The sequence below is a fragment of the Nicotiana sylvestris genome, chromosome 7, assembly GCF_000393655.2.
Source record: "Nicotiana sylvestris chromosome 7, ASM39365v2, whole genome shotgun sequence".
NCBI classification, from domain to species: domain Eukaryota; kingdom Viridiplantae; phylum Streptophyta; class Magnoliopsida; order Solanales; family Solanaceae; genus Nicotiana; species Nicotiana sylvestris.
Window position 1 is genome coordinate 75,841,156 of NC_091063.1, and position 19,043 is coordinate 75,860,198.

At 39.8% G+C, this 19,043-nt stretch overlaps 2 protein-coding genes across 3 annotated transcripts; one reads left to right on the forward strand and one right to left on the reverse strand.

The window, feature by feature from the left end:
* Nucleotides 1–6,177: 6,177 nt before the first annotated feature.
* On the reverse strand, nucleotides 6,178–8,706 carry LOC104243255 (uncharacterized). Its single transcript, XM_070151791.1, has 3 exons — nucleotides 8,503–8,706; nucleotides 7,313–8,364; nucleotides 6,178–6,253 (listed from the first exon to the last, which is right to left on the reverse strand). The coding sequence occupies exons 1-3, from the start codon at nucleotides 8,704–8,706 to the stop codon at nucleotides 6,178–6,180; spliced, it is 1,332 nt and encodes a 443-aa protein (XP_070007892.1).
* A 6,011-nt stretch (nucleotides 8,707–14,717) lies between these two features.
* LOC104243253 (COBRA-like protein 10) lies at nucleotides 14,718–18,605 on the forward strand. Of its 2 annotated transcripts, none has more exons than XM_009798412.2 (3): nucleotides 14,718–15,504; nucleotides 16,481–17,926; nucleotides 18,329–18,605. In XM_009798412.2, exons 1-2 carry the CDS (start codon nucleotides 14,928–14,930, stop codon nucleotides 17,899–17,901), a joined length of 1,998 nt encoding a protein of 665 aa, XP_009796714.1. In that variant the 5' UTR covers nucleotides 14,718–14,927; the 3' UTR covers nucleotides 17,902–17,926; nucleotides 18,329–18,605. The 2 variants fall into 2 exon arrangements, with proteins under 2 accessions (XP_009796714.1, XP_009796715.1); XM_009798413.2 differs by having other exon boundaries at nucleotides 18,352–18,605.
* Nucleotides 18,606–19,043: the final 438 nt, after the last annotated feature.

Below are 19,043 nucleotides of genomic sequence, written 5' to 3' on the forward strand. Positions count from 1 at the left end.
GTCCCTTTCAACTAACCACAATCAAAACGTAGATGAACAAATAGAGATTAACAACCAATTCAAACTATATTAATATAACAACCAAGTCATCCCCAATGGGTTTCACCAAAACCTTAAATTAAAGTATTTAGCTACTCATGACAACGTAAGAATAAACTACGAAAATATTCATTATGGAAAATTGCAAGAAAGATAGGAGAGAATAAGAACTATGATGTTTTGGGTGATCTCTCACACTTGTTATTCTTGCCAAAATAATCTCAAAATAAGCCCCCTTTTCTCTTGGGCGAGTTTCCTGCATCTTATAAAGGTTTTACAAAAGTTTTCCTGAATTGACACTTTGGCCCCTTAACTTTCTGGACTGTGAACATGCCACCGCGGCGCTGACCGCAGAGAACACTGAACCACGGCGCGGACCGCGGTGGCAACCGCGGTGAGTATGCTGGGCCTTTTTGTCTCCGCGTTCCTTCTCTTTTTGCTCTTTTGTGTTTGGGTAATTCTTGAGTGGGTGTTTTCTTCACGTTATTGCCTCTTAACACTTCATGTTGCTTCCTCACATCTTATATTCCCTGCGAAACCAAATAGCATTAATTAAAGCATTTTATTGGCAACTTACATTATAAAACAACAACAAAGCATGTGCAATTATGGTGTAAATAACAACTATATAGCCTATTATTAACACCCCACACTTAAATTATTGCTAGTCCTCGAGTAATTCACCACACTCCATAAAAATTCATTCCCTATGCTTTTCCCTCAACGACTCACGCCATGAACATTTCACAAGAGTTACACCTAGTAGTGAACATCTTTTACCTCAAGAATCAAGTTTTCCGTACCCTGTAACATCTGTACTTACTCAAACCACTCTACACAATAGTCAAGATGCACCTTTACTTTGTGAATCACATGCCCTCACATCACACAAGAGAGTAGTTCCATATATATAATGATAGTGATAACAATTAGGAACTCAAATAGATAGAATTCGCTCACTCTCCAAAAAGAACATTCACATGCCACAAAGATACACCATAGGCTTGCCCCTAGTGTAGTACTCGACTAATCGAGCCCCACTCAGTCTAAGATCAATAGGACTTTATTTGGTTGTAATGTAGGCTAAGGGACGGGTAGGATACATTTGGATATAGTGACTAACCTCCCTAAGCACTTTTAATACAATTACGTTGAATTTAAAAATCATCATTTTGTAAGCCAACACTCCACCATATTTATTTAAATATCCCCATACATTAGGTGCAATTTGTACAAGCTACCACTTATTAATCACTACAAAATATATATGAATTTTTTTTTTCGTGGTGCTTTTCTTTTTCGCTTCACATTCTGCACATTTTCTCTATTTCCATGATTCCACTTCAAAAACCAAACCACTACCCCACACTTTGTTTTCACATAATCTTAATACCAATCTAGTGCTTAGTGAGAGGGAGGAAAATTGGTTCAAACAGCAGGCTATTCAAACAAGTGGTTAAGGTTCACATTGTGGTTGCCAAAAAAACATGCTTATATGCTCAACGAGGTTAACTAAGATGTAATGCATTCAGGTGGGTTCACTTTATATGTCTGGCTCAACAAAGAAATGAATATATCACTTCTAAAACCGAATGAAGCTACTATTTCGCTTTGCAAACACACAAGGCAAGTTCTAGGCATCAAATGTACAGCATGGAATACAATGATACTCACACCCACATGGCACATGACTCAATCCGGATTAGTTTATCAAAACATTCTCTTTTGAGTGTTCAAGTTAGGTACAAACATACAATTTTTAAGGCACTTAAACAAGATTCAACCCTTGAAGCTAAGCGCTACACTCTAGCGTTTATCGTGTTCGGGTGTCAGAACGCTAAGGGTTTTTCTTCTTCAATTTTAAGTTCGTCACCCATTAATCCTAACCTAAAAAAATCTACCTATACCCGGTTCAAGATAAACCCTTGGAAAAGAACCGTGGCCCAAAGAAAGACCAAGGGGGAGTTACTACACTACCTAAGAAATAAAAAAAATCTTTTTGGTGTTTTCTATAGACTAGCTTCTCTCAAGAAAATTTGTCTAAAGAATCCGTTATTAGGAAGAGTCTTTATATTTCAATTTTTTTTTCTCTCGACTTAGTTCCTCAAGAAGCCCGCCGAAAGAGATCCATCGTCGGGACAAATCGCTTCTATTTTAACTTCCTAAAAAAACCTTTACTCTATTTCTAAAGAAACTAACACAAAACAAAAACAAACAAATAATATTCACAAGTACAATATACAACGAAGTTTCCCCCACCCCACACTTAAAATTAAGACATGTCCCCATGACTTGACAATATAAAAAGCAGTGAGGTAAAGAAACTTCCCTGAAGGGTCACTCTTGATCTAAAACTGTGTCTGGGTTCACGTTGCAGGCGCGACCCGGTGCTCTCAACCAACCCATGATATTCTTTTCCGACTTCACCAGTCGGTCAGCCACAACATCCATATGGAACCCCAAGTCAGTGACGGAGGTCCGCAGGCCAGTCATTTCCCGCTCCAAAGCATCCATCCGAATGCTCCGGCATGGCTGTGACAATCCTGCCTCATCCCCTCTAGGAGGGGTTGTGGTCTTAGCAGCTTCAGCAGCATCAAAATCATCCTCAGACTCAGACGAGTCATCATTGCGTCCTACTGGTTCTCGTCCCTCTTGCCCAATTTTTCTCGCCCGGAAAGGGGTTTTTATAGGTAATTCTCATCAACTCGGGAGTTCTCAGGAACATTAGCAAGGCGGCATATATGGGTGACAAGCGAAGGGAAGTAGTGGCCTTTGCTTAGTTCGGGCGATCGGATGAACATTTCTTCAGAGAGGACTCGGGCGACATCAAACCCTTGGTGAGTCATGAAGCAGTAGATCATAGTGGCACGTGGCCCATTTACATCGGTGGTATTGTTGGATGGTAGCAACCGAGTGGTGATGATAGTGAGCCAACATTTGGCCTCCCAAGTAAGAGACTTGGAATGCATAGTCGTCGGTTGTGCTACCCATTTGGGTTGTCTGTCAGGTATACAGATGACCTCCAGAATTCTATCTCAGTAAACCATCGAGCGACTAGCCATGATGTAATTATCATCACCCGTCAATGCGGGGAGGCGATACACTCTGCGGATGACCTCTATAGCAGCATTAACCGAGGTGTTGCGCATAGTCACAACCTTGTCCTTGTGTTCTGGCAGGTTTGCATAGAATTTCCTCACTAGCTGAATATTTTCTTCGTCGGGAGCCTCAAATAAGATGTCCATCTGACACCTCCGTAGCTCATCAAACATATCGGGGCATTCCTTCACCAAAGCCTTCCTGTCGATATGGACCTCATGGAGTAACTTCTTGGCAAGTTTTTGATTGTACCTTGCCTCTGCTTCTGCAGAGATGAACCGAGTGCTATCAAACCGTGGTGTACTGGTTTGGCCCCTAGCTCGTGAGGAGCCTCCTGGGCCACTAGCAGAGGACCCGGTGTTTCGTCTCTTACGGGTTGAACTCATAATACCTGTCAAAACAGAGAAACGCGTATTAGGATGAGCCTAAAATGTGTGACTATGGGTGGTTACTCAGACTTCACCACAACCATGTCACAACATCTCCTTATATCACCATTGAGGCAATTTCTCAAACACATTGTGGGCAAGGCATTTTCTTCATATTCATGGCCCCAAGGGAATCAAGAAAACTTTCCCAATTCAACTATCTACTACACCCACACATTCCACATTTTTTGTTAACCATCACCCACCAACAACACCATTCCAAACATTCAAAACACAGCCCCTTCACCAGACATATGCTAAAAACGAAATTACACTTTAAAGAAGAAGAAGAACTAAACAAAACAAAATCCTATCACTAACACTACATTAGAACAACATGAACTAGCATAATGCAACAAAAACAATAGAAGGAAAGGAGAAGGGGGGTTCGGAAACATACCTTGGGGGGGAAAAAGATGAGGGGTGTTGTGAAGGAAGAGGAAGAAGAAAAGAGTATGGAGGAGAGGGTTATGGTTTAGAGAGAGAGGGAAGTGAGAATTTTAGGGGAGGGATTGTTTATTTTGATATAGGGAAGGGTTTTAAAATTAAAAAGAAGAGTGGGAAAAAAAGAAAAAAAAATTAAAATATCAGCGGACGTCACCGCGGTCGACGCCGCGGTCTGGGATAGAGTCCCCCGCGGTTTACGCCGCGGACTTGGACAGAGTCCCCCGCGTTCGTTACCGCGGTCCGAGCCGCATCCGCGGTGAAAACTTGAACGTTCAGTGATTTCCGCGGTCCACCCGCGGTCGTGGCTGGCAAAATTTTATTTTTTTTACATGAAGTTACATACTACACTTACAACACATTCGTGGGTTTCCTCCCACGCAACGCCTGATTTAACGTCGCGGCACGACGCAAGTGGTTGAGCCTTCACTCCTCATTCGCGTACTGAGGTTCTTTCAAATTGATCACCACTGTATTCCTTTTTTCTTCAGCTATTCCAAGGTAATGTTTCAACCTTTTCCCATTTACTGAGAACTTGTCTGTCCCATCTTCTGACTCAATCTCGACAGCTCCACTTGCGAACATTTGCACCACTCTAAATGGTCCCGACCATCGGGACTTTAACTTACCCGAAAACAATCTCAGCCTTGAATTATACAATAATACCTTGTCACCGGGTTTGAAATTTCTGTCCACAATGTGCTTATAATGCATCTTCTTTATTCTTTCCTTGTAGAGCCTCATGCTTTCAAAGTCTTGATATCTAAATTCTTCCAGCTCATGCAACTCTGTCAGTCGATTTTGTCCAGCTGCTTCGGGATCCATGTTCAATTGTTTTAGTGCCCACCAATCTCGATGTTCTAGCTCCACAGGCAGGTGACAGGCCTTCCCAAATACTAACTTGTATGGTGACATACCTATTGGTGTTTTGAACGCAGTTCTATAGGCCCAAAGTGCGTCATCAAGCTTCTTTGCCCAATCAGTTCGTATGGCATTCTCTGCCTTGGTTAGTACACTTTTTATCTCCCTGTTGGACACTTCAACCTGCCCACTGGTTTGTGGATGGTAAGGGGTAGCCACCTTGTGGCGTACATCATACTTTGCAAGCAATATCTCGAAGGCTCTGTTACAGAAGTGAGTGTCTCCATCACTGATGATCGCTCTTGGTATCCCAAATTGGGTGAATATATTCTTTTTCACAAAACCTATCACCACTCTTGCATCATTAGTGGGCAACGCTGCAGCTTCCACCCATTTAGACACGTAATCCACAATAACAAGTATGTATTTATTGCCAAATGAGCTGACGAAGGGGCCCATGAAGTCAATCCCCCAAACATCAAACACCTCTACCTCTTGAATCGGGTTCATGGGCATCTCGTGGCGACGGGAAATGTTCCCGGTTTGCTAACATTCGTTGCATCTCTTCACCCATAGGTGGCATCTCTAAACACTATTGGCTAAAAGAACCCGACCTTTAGCACTTTCGCAGCTGTCCTGGCTCATCCAAAATGTCCTCCATATGCTGATGCGTGACAAGCCTGAAGATTGTTCTATCTCGGGGACACACCTCTGGATCATATTATCAACACAGATTCTAAACAAATAAGGCTCGTCCCAATAATACATGCGGCAATCAAGATAAAACATTTTTTTTTGGACAGGTGAAAGGTCATAGGGAACAATATCGCAGGCCAGGTAGTTTGCAAAATCTGCATACCATGGCGCTTCCTCAAGACTGGCTACGAGCATCTACTCGTCTGGAAAGGTTTCCAGGATCTCTTCGACCTCGATTGATTTTTCAGCTCCTTCAAGTCGCGATAGATGATCAGCGACTTGATATTTTGTGCCCTTACGGTCATAAATTTCGAGGTTGAATTCTTGCAACAGTAGCACCCAACGAATCAGGCGCGACTTAGACTCCTTTATCTCAATTAGGTACTTGAGTGCTGCATGGTCAGTGTTTACAATTACCTTGGAACCAATCAGATATGATCGGAACTTGTCAAACGCAAACACCACTGCCAACATCTCCTTCTCCGTCACTGTGTAATTAAGCTATGCACCGCTTATCGTTCTTCTTGCACAGTAAATCAGGTGCATCAACTTATCTTCTCACTACTCCAAGACTGCTCTTATAGCATAGTCGCTGGTATCACACATGAGCTCAAATGGTTGCTCCTAGTTGGGTGCAACAATGATGGGTGCAGTGATCAATCTCTTCCAGTTCCTGAAATGCCAACCTGCAATTATTAGAAAACACAAAGGGATGGTCCTTTTCAAGGAGTTTGCATAATGGGTTAGCAATTTTGGAAAAATCTTTTATGAAACGCCGGTAGAATCCAGCGTGTCCAAGAAAACTTCTCACCGCCTTGACTGAAGTGGGCGTTGGTAACTTCTCAATCATGTCAACCTTAGCATGGTCGACCTCAATTCCTTTACTAGACACTCGATACCCCAGAACTATACCTTCTTGTACGATAAAATGACACTTCTCCTAGTTTAGCACTAAGTTTGTCTCCACACATCTTTTAAGCACTCTCCTTAAGTTGTGAAGACAGTTTTTGAATGAATCTCCCACCACGGAGAAATCATCCATAAAGACCTCCATAATATCCTCCACCATGTCTGCGAAGATGGCTAACATGCACTGTTGAAAAGTCGCGGGTGCATTGAGCCCAAAAAGCATTCTCTGAAAGGCAAAGATGCCATACGGACAGGTGAAAGACGTTTTCTCTCTATCTTCGGGGGTTATTGATATCTGATTGTACCCCGAATATCCATCCAAGAAATAGAACTGCGATCGCCCAGCTAGCCTATCCAACATTTGGTCAATGAAAGGTAGGAAGGAATGGTCCTTCCGGGTGGCTGTGTTCAATTTTCTGTAATCCATGCAGATACGCCACCCTGTGACTGTACGAGTTGAGATCAATTCACTGTTCTCATTTTTTACAACAGTCATTCCTCCCTTTTTCGGCACACATTGGACAGGGCTGACCCAATTACTATCAGAGATGGGGAAGATGATTCCTGCATCTAACCATTTGATTACTTCTTTCTTTACAACCTCTTTCATGTTTGGGTTCAACCTTCATTGGTGTTCCCTAGAAGGTCTGTGCCCCTCTTCCAGGAGAATCTTATGCATATAGAAGGCTGGGTTGATACCCTTTATGTCTGCCATGGTCCAGCTAATGGCAGTCTTGTTTTCCTACAGTACCTGTACGAGCCGTTCTACCTACACATCTAACAAACCGGATAATATGATAACACGCAAGGTCGATTCAGGGCCTAAGAACACATACCTGAGGTGATCTGGGAGTGGCTTCAGTTCCAACTTGGGTGGTTCCTCTATTGATTGCTTTGCTGGAGGAGTGGCCCTTTTTTCTAGCTCAAAGGACTCGAACTGAGGTTCCCTTGACCAAAATCCTCGGCCTTCCAGTGCCATGACCCATTTAGCTAACCCTTCACCATCCATTTCTTCTAAATTCGTCAGACATGCCTCCAATGGATCTTTTACAGTTAGGGTCATATCATCTTCTTGCAGGATTACATCCACTGCTTCCACTAGAGAGCAATTAGCATATTCACAAGGTCTCCTCATAGATTGCTGAACATTGAATACGACTTCTTCATCGTTCAATCTCATTTTTAATTCCCCAGTTTCACAGTCGATCAGTGCTCTCCACATGGATAAAAATGGTCTCCCTAAAATAAGGGGTATCTCCTCATCCACCTGACAATCCAAGATAACAAAGTCTGCAAGGAACACGAATTTCCCCACTTGTACCAACACATCATCAAGAATACCAGTAGGCCTCTTCACTGTGCGGTCAGCCAGCTGTAGCAGTATCAAAGTTGGCCTAGCTCTACCAATGCCCAGTTTGGTGTACACAGCCAGCGGCATCAGATTTATGATGGCTCCCAAATCACACAACGCCTTTGCAAAGGCATAACTTCCAATTGTGCATGGAATAGTGAAGCTACCTGGGTCCGACATCTTTTGAGCCATCGGTTTTGCCACCACTGCACTGTAGGTCTGTGTCAAAGTTACAGTAGATAGATCCTGAAAATCAAACTTCCATGACATTAGATCTTTCATCATCTTAGAATAACCGAGCATCTCCCTCAAGGCATCCATCAAAGGAATATTCAACTGAATTTGACGCAGCATCTCCATGAACTTCTTATATTGGCCTGCCTTCTTTTGTTTGACCAGTCTCTGAGGGAAGGGTGCAGGTATCACCCTTTGTGCATTGCTTACTGGCTTCTCTCTGTTAGAATTTTCTGGCACAAGAGGTGCCACCTGTTCTACAACTTGCTCATTTATCTTTTCTTTGCCTTTTTCCTCCTGACTCTGCTCAACCACCACTTCAGTAAGTTCTGTTGGTTCCTATACCTCTAATTGAACTGGAGTGGCTGGTGTAGTGTCCTTGCTGGCTTGTGCAATTTTCTACTATCTATCTAAATCTCTCCCATTCCGGAGACTTACTACCATCAACTGATTTGTGTTTTGGTCCTTGGGGTTTATGTTTGTGTCTCCAGGCAAAGTTCCCTGAGGACGGTTGTTCAAAGCCATGGACAGCTGACCCAGCTGCGTTTCAATATTCTTTATGGCTGAATCATGCACTGCCAATTTTTCCTGCACTTTATTATTTGTCCCAATGAGTTGCTGAAGCATATCCCTGATTTCCACCATGTTGTTATCTTGCTGCTGAGGGGGTGGTTGGTATGTCAATTATTGCTGATTTTGTTGTGGATAGCCCTGTGGTTTCTGATATGGTACTGGCACCAATTGGTTTTGAGGGTGCATACCCCCAGGCTGCTGCATATTAGGCATGTACTGCTGATTTTGCTGCGGTCTCCACTGTTGTGCTCCTTGCCTCTGACCCCCATAGTTGTTGACATAATTCATATCTTCCCTTGCCCCTTGATTTTCACCTTCTCCGCTCCATGAACACACATAAGACTGATTAATACAAGGTGTACACAATCACCCATTTGTTGTATCAACAATGTGCACCTGTTTTGTACCCATATCATCAATCTTCTTTATCAATATGCTCATCTGGGTCATGAGTGTGGCCATGTTCTCTGCATGCGAATTATTTGGGTCAAGAGGAACTGAATGCACTATGGGTGTTAGTGTTGTACCTCTAGTCATCCACCCCGAATTTTGTGACATCTTATCGAGAAGGATTTTGCATTCAGTGAATGTTTTACTTAAAAATGCACCTCTAGCTGACACATCCACATTTGCTTTCAAATTGTCAGCTAGCCCCATGTAGAATCTCTGGCCGAGCATCTGGTCTGGAATGCCATGGTGAGGACACTTCACTAACATCCCTTTAAATCTTTCCCAAGTTTCTTGCAAGGACTCAGAGGGCTGCTGCCTATACTGCAATATGTCATCAATCTGTTTTGCAGTCTTGTTAGGCGGATAGAAGTTGTTTAGGAACTGCTTGACTAATTCCTCCCAGGTGGTAATAGAGTTGATAGGGAGCGAATTTAGCCAAGTCTGAGCTTCCCCGGTTACTGAGAATGGAAACAGTAGAAGCTTGATAGCTTCAAGAGTTGCATTTGGCTGCCTTTGGGTCATACAAATTGACAAAAAATTCTTCAAGTGTTGTTGCGGGTCTTCAATGTGTGACCCGGAGAACAATCCTTTATTCTGCAGCAGATGCAGCATGTTGTTGGTGATCTGGAATGTCTCCGCTGAATTGCGGGCACAACTATGGCAGTGGCCAAATTATCAGCTGTGGGTTGTGCCCAGTCATAAAGTGCAGCTTCGGGCACAAGATGTGTCACCCTTCTGACAATTAAGTCAGCTGGCTCATTCCTGACGTTTCCGTTGATGTTATCTACGTCACCCATGTCAAATTCGAGTTGGTGTAATTGTTGAGATTGTTGAAGTCTTTTGTTGGCACGGTTCAATGCCCTGAATGTTTTCTTGGGGTCTGAGAGTCCTTTTAGCAGTTTTCCAGTCCTCGAAGACCTTCTAGGTATATACCTGCTTTCCACAAGAGTTCAAACGTTATAATTTCAATGAAAAGATTGGGTATAGAGAAAACTGACTACACTTAGAATTTTTGTACTTCTCTCAATTATAATTGATAACACCGTTAATTCCCCGGCAACGACGTCAAAATTTGATAACGCCAAACTATGCCTTTACAAAGTTTGGGAAAAATTGATTATGTGAATTTAGTAAATCAGTCAAAAGTAATTGATAGGTTAATTCTCAATGGTTCGACTCTGGGCAGAATTACTCAGATTATATTTGGTACGTCCGTGTGTGTCTTTGTATAAGGTATAGTTTGGCATTATCAAATTTTGTCAGCCGCGACCGCGGCGAGGACCGCAGACCGAGAAAATCACTGAAAGTTCAAGTTTTCACCGCGACCGCGGCTCGGACCCCGGCAATGGCGCCAAAATTTGATAACGCCAAACTATGCCTTATACAAAGACACACCGGACATAGCAAATATAATCTGAGTAATTCTGCCCAGAGTCGAACCACAAAAAATTAACCTATCAATTACTTTTGACTGATTTACTAAATTCACAGAATCAATTTTTCCCAAACTTTGTAATTTACAATTGATGATGTTTCTAACAACTAAAGTCTAAAAATAATTAACAGCTGAAAATTAACTATGCTTCATGTGTAAACAGTTGGAATAAGGTCTAAGGTAATGGTTTCCCCCGTTGGTGATTTCCTTGGTTGTATGTTTCTTATAGCGATACCTTAGTTGTCTCTATCAATCAAGAACTCTCCAGCTATCATAAATCTCTCTCAAGCAATTATGATAATTTACTAGACGCACTCTCTCAAGCTACACTAGCTAGATTCACATTACTGTTCTTTTAGATTGCATCCGAGGTATCATTATCTCTAATCTAATCTCTAAACCCTCGGTTATGACTCTCGTCTATACTCCGGGAGTGATGTTGTTCAAACAACTACCTAAATATGCACTCTCTCTCAAGAAGATACATAGTAAATAGGAACGGATAATTGAGGGCCCTTTCAACTAACCACAATCAAAACGTAGATGAACAAATAGAGATTAACAACCAATTCAAACTATATTAATATAACAACCAAGTCATCCCTAACGGGTTTCACCAAAACCTTAGATTAAAGTATTTAGCTACTCATGACAACGTAAGAATAAACTACGAAAATATTCATAATGGAAAATTGCAAGAAAGATAGGAGAGAATAAGAACTATGATGTTTTGGGTGATCTCTCACACTTGTTCTTCTTGCCAAAATAATCTCAAAATAAGTCCCTTTTTCTCTTGGGCGAGTTTCCTACATCTTATAAGGGTTTTACAAAAGTTTTTCCGAATTGACACTTTGACCCCTTAACTTTCTGGACTATGAACATGCCGCCGCGGCCGCAGCGTCGACCGCGGCGCGGACCGCAGTGAGTATGCTGGGCCTTTTTGTCTTCGCGTTCCTTCTCTTTTTGCTCTTTTGTGTTTGGGTACTTCTTGAGTGGGTGTTTTCTTTACGTTATTGCCTCTAAACACTTCATGTTGCTTCCTCATATCTTATATTCCCTGCGAAACCAAATAGCATTAATTAAAGCATTTTATTGACAACTTACATTATAAAACAACAACAAAGCATGTGCAATTATGGTGTAAATAACAACTATATAGCCTATTATCATTGACCAAAGTTAAACTTGACCTTTTAAGCAAACCTTAAGGAACCAAGTGTTCCAATTTCAACCCAAACTCTTCAAAATCCCGAACTAACCATCCCCGCAAGTTATAAATCAGTAAAAGCAAGTACGTAAGTCTTATTTAGGGGAACGAGGTTCTAGAAAGTAAAATGACCTGTCAGGTCATTACAGAGCTCTTCCTCACACGTCCGAATACTGTTTAATACGGGAATACTTGAAAATTTAGTTGATTTCAAAATTTTAAATATTAGGCAAATTACATGAAGTATATTATAGTTATGTTATATAATTCAAATAAGAAAATGATTTAAAGAAGGTAAAATATTAATCGATTCTATAGTCCTAAATATTAGGACTTCATACATAGTTCAAATAAGGAAATATTTAATAAACAAAATTTTAGTTGATTTTATGTCTTAAATATTAGGAAATTAATAAAATTGACTATTTTGTCCAGTGCGAACTCTATTTTTAGAGGATAAAAATGGCAAACGATATTTCGCTAAGGGTGTTAATGCTTTTAATATAACTAGTTTCTCGGCATGTGCATTGCACATGTATGCCAAGTTATATAGTACACAATTTTGTAAAATAATATCTTAATCTTTTCTATCGTGACTGAACCTGAGATGATTAAGTACTCAAAATGGAAAAATGCATTTAACAGTAGATCAATTGAAAGCATGCAAAAAGAGATTGATACAAATATGTCCAATAGATCCAGAATTTATCAAAGTCGTTTCACCTATTTTACCTCTCTTCATCCCTTAGTACCAGAGCTCACCCTTTTTATTGTAACCCATATGTTTTATGCTAACCAAGCAAAAATTGGTTTAACTGGTCAATATCTGACTGAAAAAGATAATTTATTTTAATTTATGCTGGCAACACTAAGCGAATACAAATTTAAGTGGTTCAACAAAAACAATATTAGAAAGAAACATGCAATTGAATGAGTATTAATTCATTTTTGAACTTGATGAGAACGGCTTCAACGTCTTAGCATGTTTTCTTAATATTCACTCCCCATATAAGACAAATATTTCGAGTCAATGGGGAATCTACGTACTTAACCAAAAAAAAAAGTAAAAAAGAAATTAAAGAATGTCCTGTCATTAAATTTAGACAGTGAGAAATTTAAACGTGAAATGAGCATATTTTCTGCTCTTCCAACCCACTACGAAAATTAAACAGAAAAAAAAAGAACAATTTACTCTGTCAAAGCTTGAGAGTTAATCTTTATAAGCTAAAACAGTTTAATTGCAGTTCTTCAATTAAACTGCTATCTATCGAAAAAGTTTTTATTCTTAATGCTCTAATTCGAGATTTCTGATTCAGAGAAGAATTTCTACTATCCTACCATACCATGATAAAATACATAAGTTACTATCTATGTTATGAGTTCTTAGAAAATCCTATATTTTCAGAAGTTTTGTGAGTGAGAAATGGCAACATCAATTTTTTTTATCTGAAATCCAACTCAAATTTCTTCAATAAGTAAATTGGCAGACTTTCCTTCCGTATAATAATGTAATAGTCAAAGTGTGTAGATAGTATCTGATGGTAAACTAAGCATTAATAACTAAAGCACCGAGCACTCCTCGGGCTATAAATATTAAACTATAGACAATAGCATAAACAAATTGAGCAGATCAAGACATACTCATTATTTTGATTCGCGAAGCATTGCCGAAACAATAAATGAAAGAATGAACAAACCAAAATGCACATAAATTGTTTTTCAAATTTGATGTAAAGAATCTCTTCAGCGGAAAAATAACGACGAATTGATCGCAAAATTCTGTGGCAATCTTTCCAAAAGTAACACTAATAGAGACATGGACATAGAAACTCAAACATGCACCGTATGAAAAATAGTAGCGTTTGGACTATTTGTAAACGTTAGTAACTTATGCAAATAAGGTGTAGGGAACGTTGGCTTCTCTTTGTAGGTATTAGAATCTTTTTATATTATTATATAGGGTAATTAGGTTTTTGGGTATTTGCTAATTGCTCGAAGAATCTAACTGCAAACAACTATTACGTGATATGTGTTAAATGAAAGATCAAAATCTCTTTCTTATCAGAAACGGTGTGGCAACTCTTCAAAATAGCAGTATATTGGATTCTGTTCGTACGCTTTTTTTTAAGAAAAAAGAAAAGTTTAAGAAAAAGGTTAATAATAAGGATATTTTGGTAATTTAACTTTTAAGTTAGGGGCTCCTTTCTTAATCTTGTTTCAAAGTTTGCATACTTTGTTTAGTCTGTCATTGGTTTTGACAAAAGAGAATGTTGCAGATAATAACAATATATATAGCAAGTGTTTGGAAGTGGTATAGATTATATAGAGTGAGAGTATCAACAAGAGATCCGCAGCCTCAAAGTTAAAGAATCTGTCCGATGAACATTTAGTTTAATTTAATCATTGTCCCTTGCTAATTTTACTGAGACATTAATGATACGAGGTGAAACTCTTATCTATACAGTACTATGTCTTTCGCGGGACTGTTGCAGATTTCTGAAATGATTGCACATTGTTGCAGGTGCTTCGATATTTTTCTGAGGAAACTAGAGACTCCTTATGGAGGAAATATTAGAAAAGACAGAATTTTCATACAAGAATTGTTCTGCATATATTTTTGAAAAAATGCAGATGACGAAATGAAATCTGCAGTTGAAAAGTGGTCTCTGTTTTCTTTGATAGGGCGTAGTTGTGGCTGAGAGGAGCGTATTTTCTGTTGCTTTAGGCCTTAGGACTGCTGCACCAATTAAGTTCCAAATATATTGCCATGCATGCATGTTCAATTTCTATATATGATTGGCATGCTCTAATTAATGACCAATAAAACAAATTCATCTAGACAATACTACCCCCAAAATAGCATCCGTAGAAGTTCACGTCTATAAGTGTTCTCCGCATGAATCGCTAAAATTAGAGGAAGAGAGCAAAGCTGAACAGGTCTTACATTCTTCTGTCTATTAGTATAATTCAACATTTTTTCTACCTGTGACGTCCATTTTTTTCCCTTACCACCTCCTGCGCCGTTGTGTGCTTTCACACGGCATCAGCTGGTGGTGATCGATCCTTTTCCCTTCACCGGCCGCCTGCTTCCTCCGCTTTCCTCTTCCCTTTTTTTTTTTTTTTTCCGTCAATGTGATCCAAAATCTGAAAATATATTTAACAAAACGCCATTTCTTAAGAAACCATATTTAATAGTCCTCCATGGTTGTAACAAGCTGTAAAGGAATGCAAATTCCATGGAGGGCTATCTCTTGGGTCGCATTAGTCTTGTTTTTTCAAACATGTAGCGGGCAAGATTACGGCGGAGAGGAAAAACCGGCGGCACCGCCACCGGAACAAGAGCATTGTGATGGAATCTTTGTCACGTATAGTTTCGAGGGACGAGACAAAGTATACCCATTGGTGAAGAACATATCAGCACAAGCATGGTCATTTAAGTCCATGTTAACGGTGTTGAATACAGGGATTTATGAGCTGAAATCCTGGAAAGTTTTCGTGGGATTTCAGCATAATGAGTTGTTGGTATCCGCGGATGGAGCGGTTGCAATTGACGGAGATGGATTTCCTGTAAAAGTAGGTAAAAATGGTACAACATTGGCAGGGTATCCACAGTCCGATTTGAAAACGGCTATAGATACCGCAGGAGATTTTACTCAAATGTCTGCTCAAATCAGTATTAAGGGGACGCAATTTGGTCTCAAAGATAAAGCAACTCCTATGCCTAAAACAATCAAGCTTGTCAATGAGGGATACAAATGCCCTGCTCCTAAGCGTTATAGTACGTATGTCTTTCATGCTTTTGGTCTGAAAAGTTCATTTTTACCAGCATATAGATCCTTGGCACTGCACTTTAAATGATAGGAAGAAAAATGTTTTTTCCAATTTAAGCATTGGGTATTCGAAACCCAATAGTGCAATTACTCTAATACCTCTGAAACTCGGACCTAGTGACAGACAGCAGTGTTTTCGCCAAGAGGATTCAAAAAATAAAAAAGTAAGCATGCGAAGAAGCTAAGGGGATTCAACATCTAATATATATATATATACTCCCTCTGTTTCAATTTATTTGAACTTATTTCCTTTTTGGTCCGTGCCAAAAAGAATGACCTCTTTCCTTATTTGGAAACAATTTACTTTTATGCAATGATTTATAGCCACACAAAATATATGTGCCTCATTTTACACCATAAGTTCAAAAGTCTTCTCTCTTTTCTTAAACTCCGTGCCCAGTCAAATGGGTTCACATAAATTGAAACGGAGGGAGTATAAGGTAATTTTCGGCGAAGGAGGTTCGATTAAACCTTCTTCCGCCCACCTAGCTCCAACCCTGCTCGGACCCGATAACTCTGGTCAAGAATGAAGGGATTCCAATTATTCCACCATCTGTAGCGTAGGAATACATTTATTCTTGTAACAATGCATGCATTTACATTGCAGCGTTTATTATCTACCTTATAAGTAACACAAAGGCGTTGAAACTTTTGTAAAATCAAAGAACCAAATATTCCCATGGTTCTCTGATCATCAGATAATTCTGTCTCTCTCTTTCTCACGCAAACTAAAGGTTGTGTTTCTTTCTTCTTTTCTGAATTTCTCTTCCTCTTTTAACCTGTAACGCCTTTCCCCTCCTCCCTCTTCCAAAGAAACATGTGTTTTCTTTCAATATAATTGTGGAATGAACTTTTGGGTGAAATTTGCATTTTATGTATTACTATTATCCTGCTAGAAGGTTGACCTGTTAGCTCTTTTTGCAGCAAGTTATATGCATGTTTGCTGCACGAGGGATCCTAAATTCAAGGCCAAGAATGTGACCACCAAGTTCATGCCCCGTCGTTATGGAGATCTCTCCATAACTTACGATGTTCTATCAGCGTACACGAACAAGTACCAAGCCCAGGTCACTATTGATAATCTCAATCCTTTGGGCCGTCTTGATCATTGGAACTTAACGTGGGAGTGGATGAGAAATGAGTTCATTTACAGCATTAAAGGTGCCTATACTCACAAGAAAGACCCTTCTGAATGCATTTACGGACCCCAAGGACAATATTACAAGGATTTCGATTTCACTACTGTAATCAATTGCCAAAAGAAGCCACTCATTTCTGATTTGCCTAAGGAGAAAGCCGAGGATGATAAAGTTGGGAAATTACCTTATTGTTGCAGAAACGGGACTCTTTTGTCGCCTATCATGAATGAGACCCAAGCAAGATCCATTTTCCAGATGGAAGTTTTCAAACTCCCACCTGATTTAAACAGAACCGCCTTAAATCCGCCTCAGAACTGGAAAATTGAGGGTACAATTAATCCATCTTATCAATGTGGACCTCCAGTCAGAATAGATCCATCTGAATTTCCAGATCCTAATGGAATTGGAATTATCACTACAGCAGTAGCTAGCTGGCAAATTACTTGTAACATTACTCGTCCGAAGCCCAAAGGAGCCAAATGCTGTGTTTCTTTCTCTGCTTATTATGCAGATTCTGTTATCCCATGCAGCACTTGCGCCTGCGGCTGTGAACAGATGTCTAAATGTGACGCGAATAGAAAGCCGCTGCTTCTTCCTCCTGAAGCACTTCTTGTCCCTTTTGAAAATAGAGAGGAAAAGGCTAAAGCTTGGAACGATATCAAACATTTAGGTCCTCTGCCCAAGAAACTACCTTGTCCTGATAATTGCGGGGTGAGCATTAATTGGCATGTGGATAGTGATTACAAGAGTGGATGGACTGCTAGAATAACTCTATTCAATTGGGGAGATGATGCTTTTGAAGATTGGTTTACAGCAATTCAAATGAAGAAAGATATAGCTAGTGGCTATGAAAATGTTTATTCTTTCAATGGGACAAAGCTGCCTAGTAGGAACAACACTATATTTATGCAAGGGTTGCCTGGTTTGAATTTCTTGGTTGGAGAAGTTAAGGGTAGTAATCCTAATAAAGATCCAAGAGTGCCTGGAAAACAACAATCTGTTATTTCTTTCTTAAAGAAATACACACCACATATTAATGTTGCAGCTGGTGATGGATTCCCTGCTAAGGTGTTTTTCAATGGGGAAGAATGTGCTCTTCCACCAGACTTGCCCAGCATTGCATCATTTAAATCCAAAGTTGGTTTGTTGCCTGCAGTTTTGCTTGCTCTCTTCACTTTTCTTCTTTTGACGGATTGGTTACACTGATCATCATCTTCCACCTTACGAGCTGGTATGATCCCAATTCAAGAAATCACTCACTTGTTTTTTAATATACTTTTTGGTCAAATTTTACTGCTCCCATTGTCTCATTTTGTGTGACATACTTTTCTTTTAATTCGTCTAACAAAGATTGTCACAATTTTATATGCTCAAGTTGTTTAATATATCATTCTCACTTTACAATCTTAATGATATGATTTGTTAGGAATCATTTTCATAAAAGTTTATATTTTTATGATAAGAAAGAAGCATGAGAGGACTTGTAGACTCTTACCACTATACATTAATTTGTTTTTCAAACTTGGTGTCTTAGTCAAACAAATGGGGGAGTATATTATTCAATCTTTGCCCTTTTTTTTCATGAGTAGCATTATTGTCCACTGATGCTTTGTCATCTATATATTACCACAAGGTTTGTGTCTTGCACTTTTCTAGAGGCAATGGCCATGAAGAGCTGGGAGTGTAATGAAGAGAACAGGAAAAGCGACCATTGGATGATTCTGAAGTTGCAGACTGTAATCAAGTTGACACATCAAAAGAAGAAAAGAAAAGAAAAGAAAAGAAAAAGATGTTGTATGATAGATGAATTTGCTCGTTTATATCTCTTTAAATTTAAATTTAAAATGAAAGTCCATTGCTTGTCTTGTTTAGTGAACTTTGGGTGATGAGAATTGGATGTTGTTGATTCATTTTGATGTTCTTCAAAAGAAGTTTACAAGTGTGGCATTGATAGGCTTTAGATTTTGATGCTGACTATACTTATAGTTCTTCTGTGTATTTATAAACATGGTTTAAAAGGCGTTTTCGAGGCGAGCCCTGGGGCGAGACACACCAAAAATGCCCCGAGGCGATGGTGTGGGGCTAAAGTCTCAAGAGGCGTACGCCCAGCAATTCGGGGCGTATGCCCTGGCGTTTGAGGCGCATATTTGTAGAGAGGTGTGTAAAGATTGAGAGGTAAACAACAATAGTGGAGCTCAAGCTTGAGCTCCAATGGTAGAACCCTAGAAGCTTCTCGAAGGAGAGAATGAGAATGAGAGAAGGATGGGAGCAAAAATGAATTAATTGAACTGAAAATGTTATCTGTACAAGACATACATATATACACTACACGTGAGCCACATGTGAGG

Bases quoted from the DNA above. Each gene is read 5' to 3' on its own strand.
- LOC104243255 (XM_070151791.1), bottom strand. From the start codon at position 8,706: ATGGTGGAAATCAGGGATATGCTTCAGCAACTCATTGGGACAAATAAT. The intron at 8,365-8,502 runs GTAGTAAGTCTC...GTGGTTGAGCAG, and splicing joins AAAACACAAATCAGTTGATG to AGTCAGGAGGAAAAAGGCAA. The intron at 6,254-7,312 runs GTATGTGTTCTT...TAATAATTGCAG, and splicing joins CCACTCCCAGATCACCTCAG to GTTGGCATTTCAGGAACTGG.
- LOC104243253 (XM_009798412.2), top strand. From the start codon at position 14,928: ATGGTTGTAACAAGCTGTAAAGGAATGCAAATTCCATGGAGGGCTATC. The intron at 15,505-16,480 runs GTACGTATGTCT...CTCTTTTTGCAG, and splicing joins CCCTGCTCCTAAGCGTTATA to CAAGTTATATGCATGTTTGC.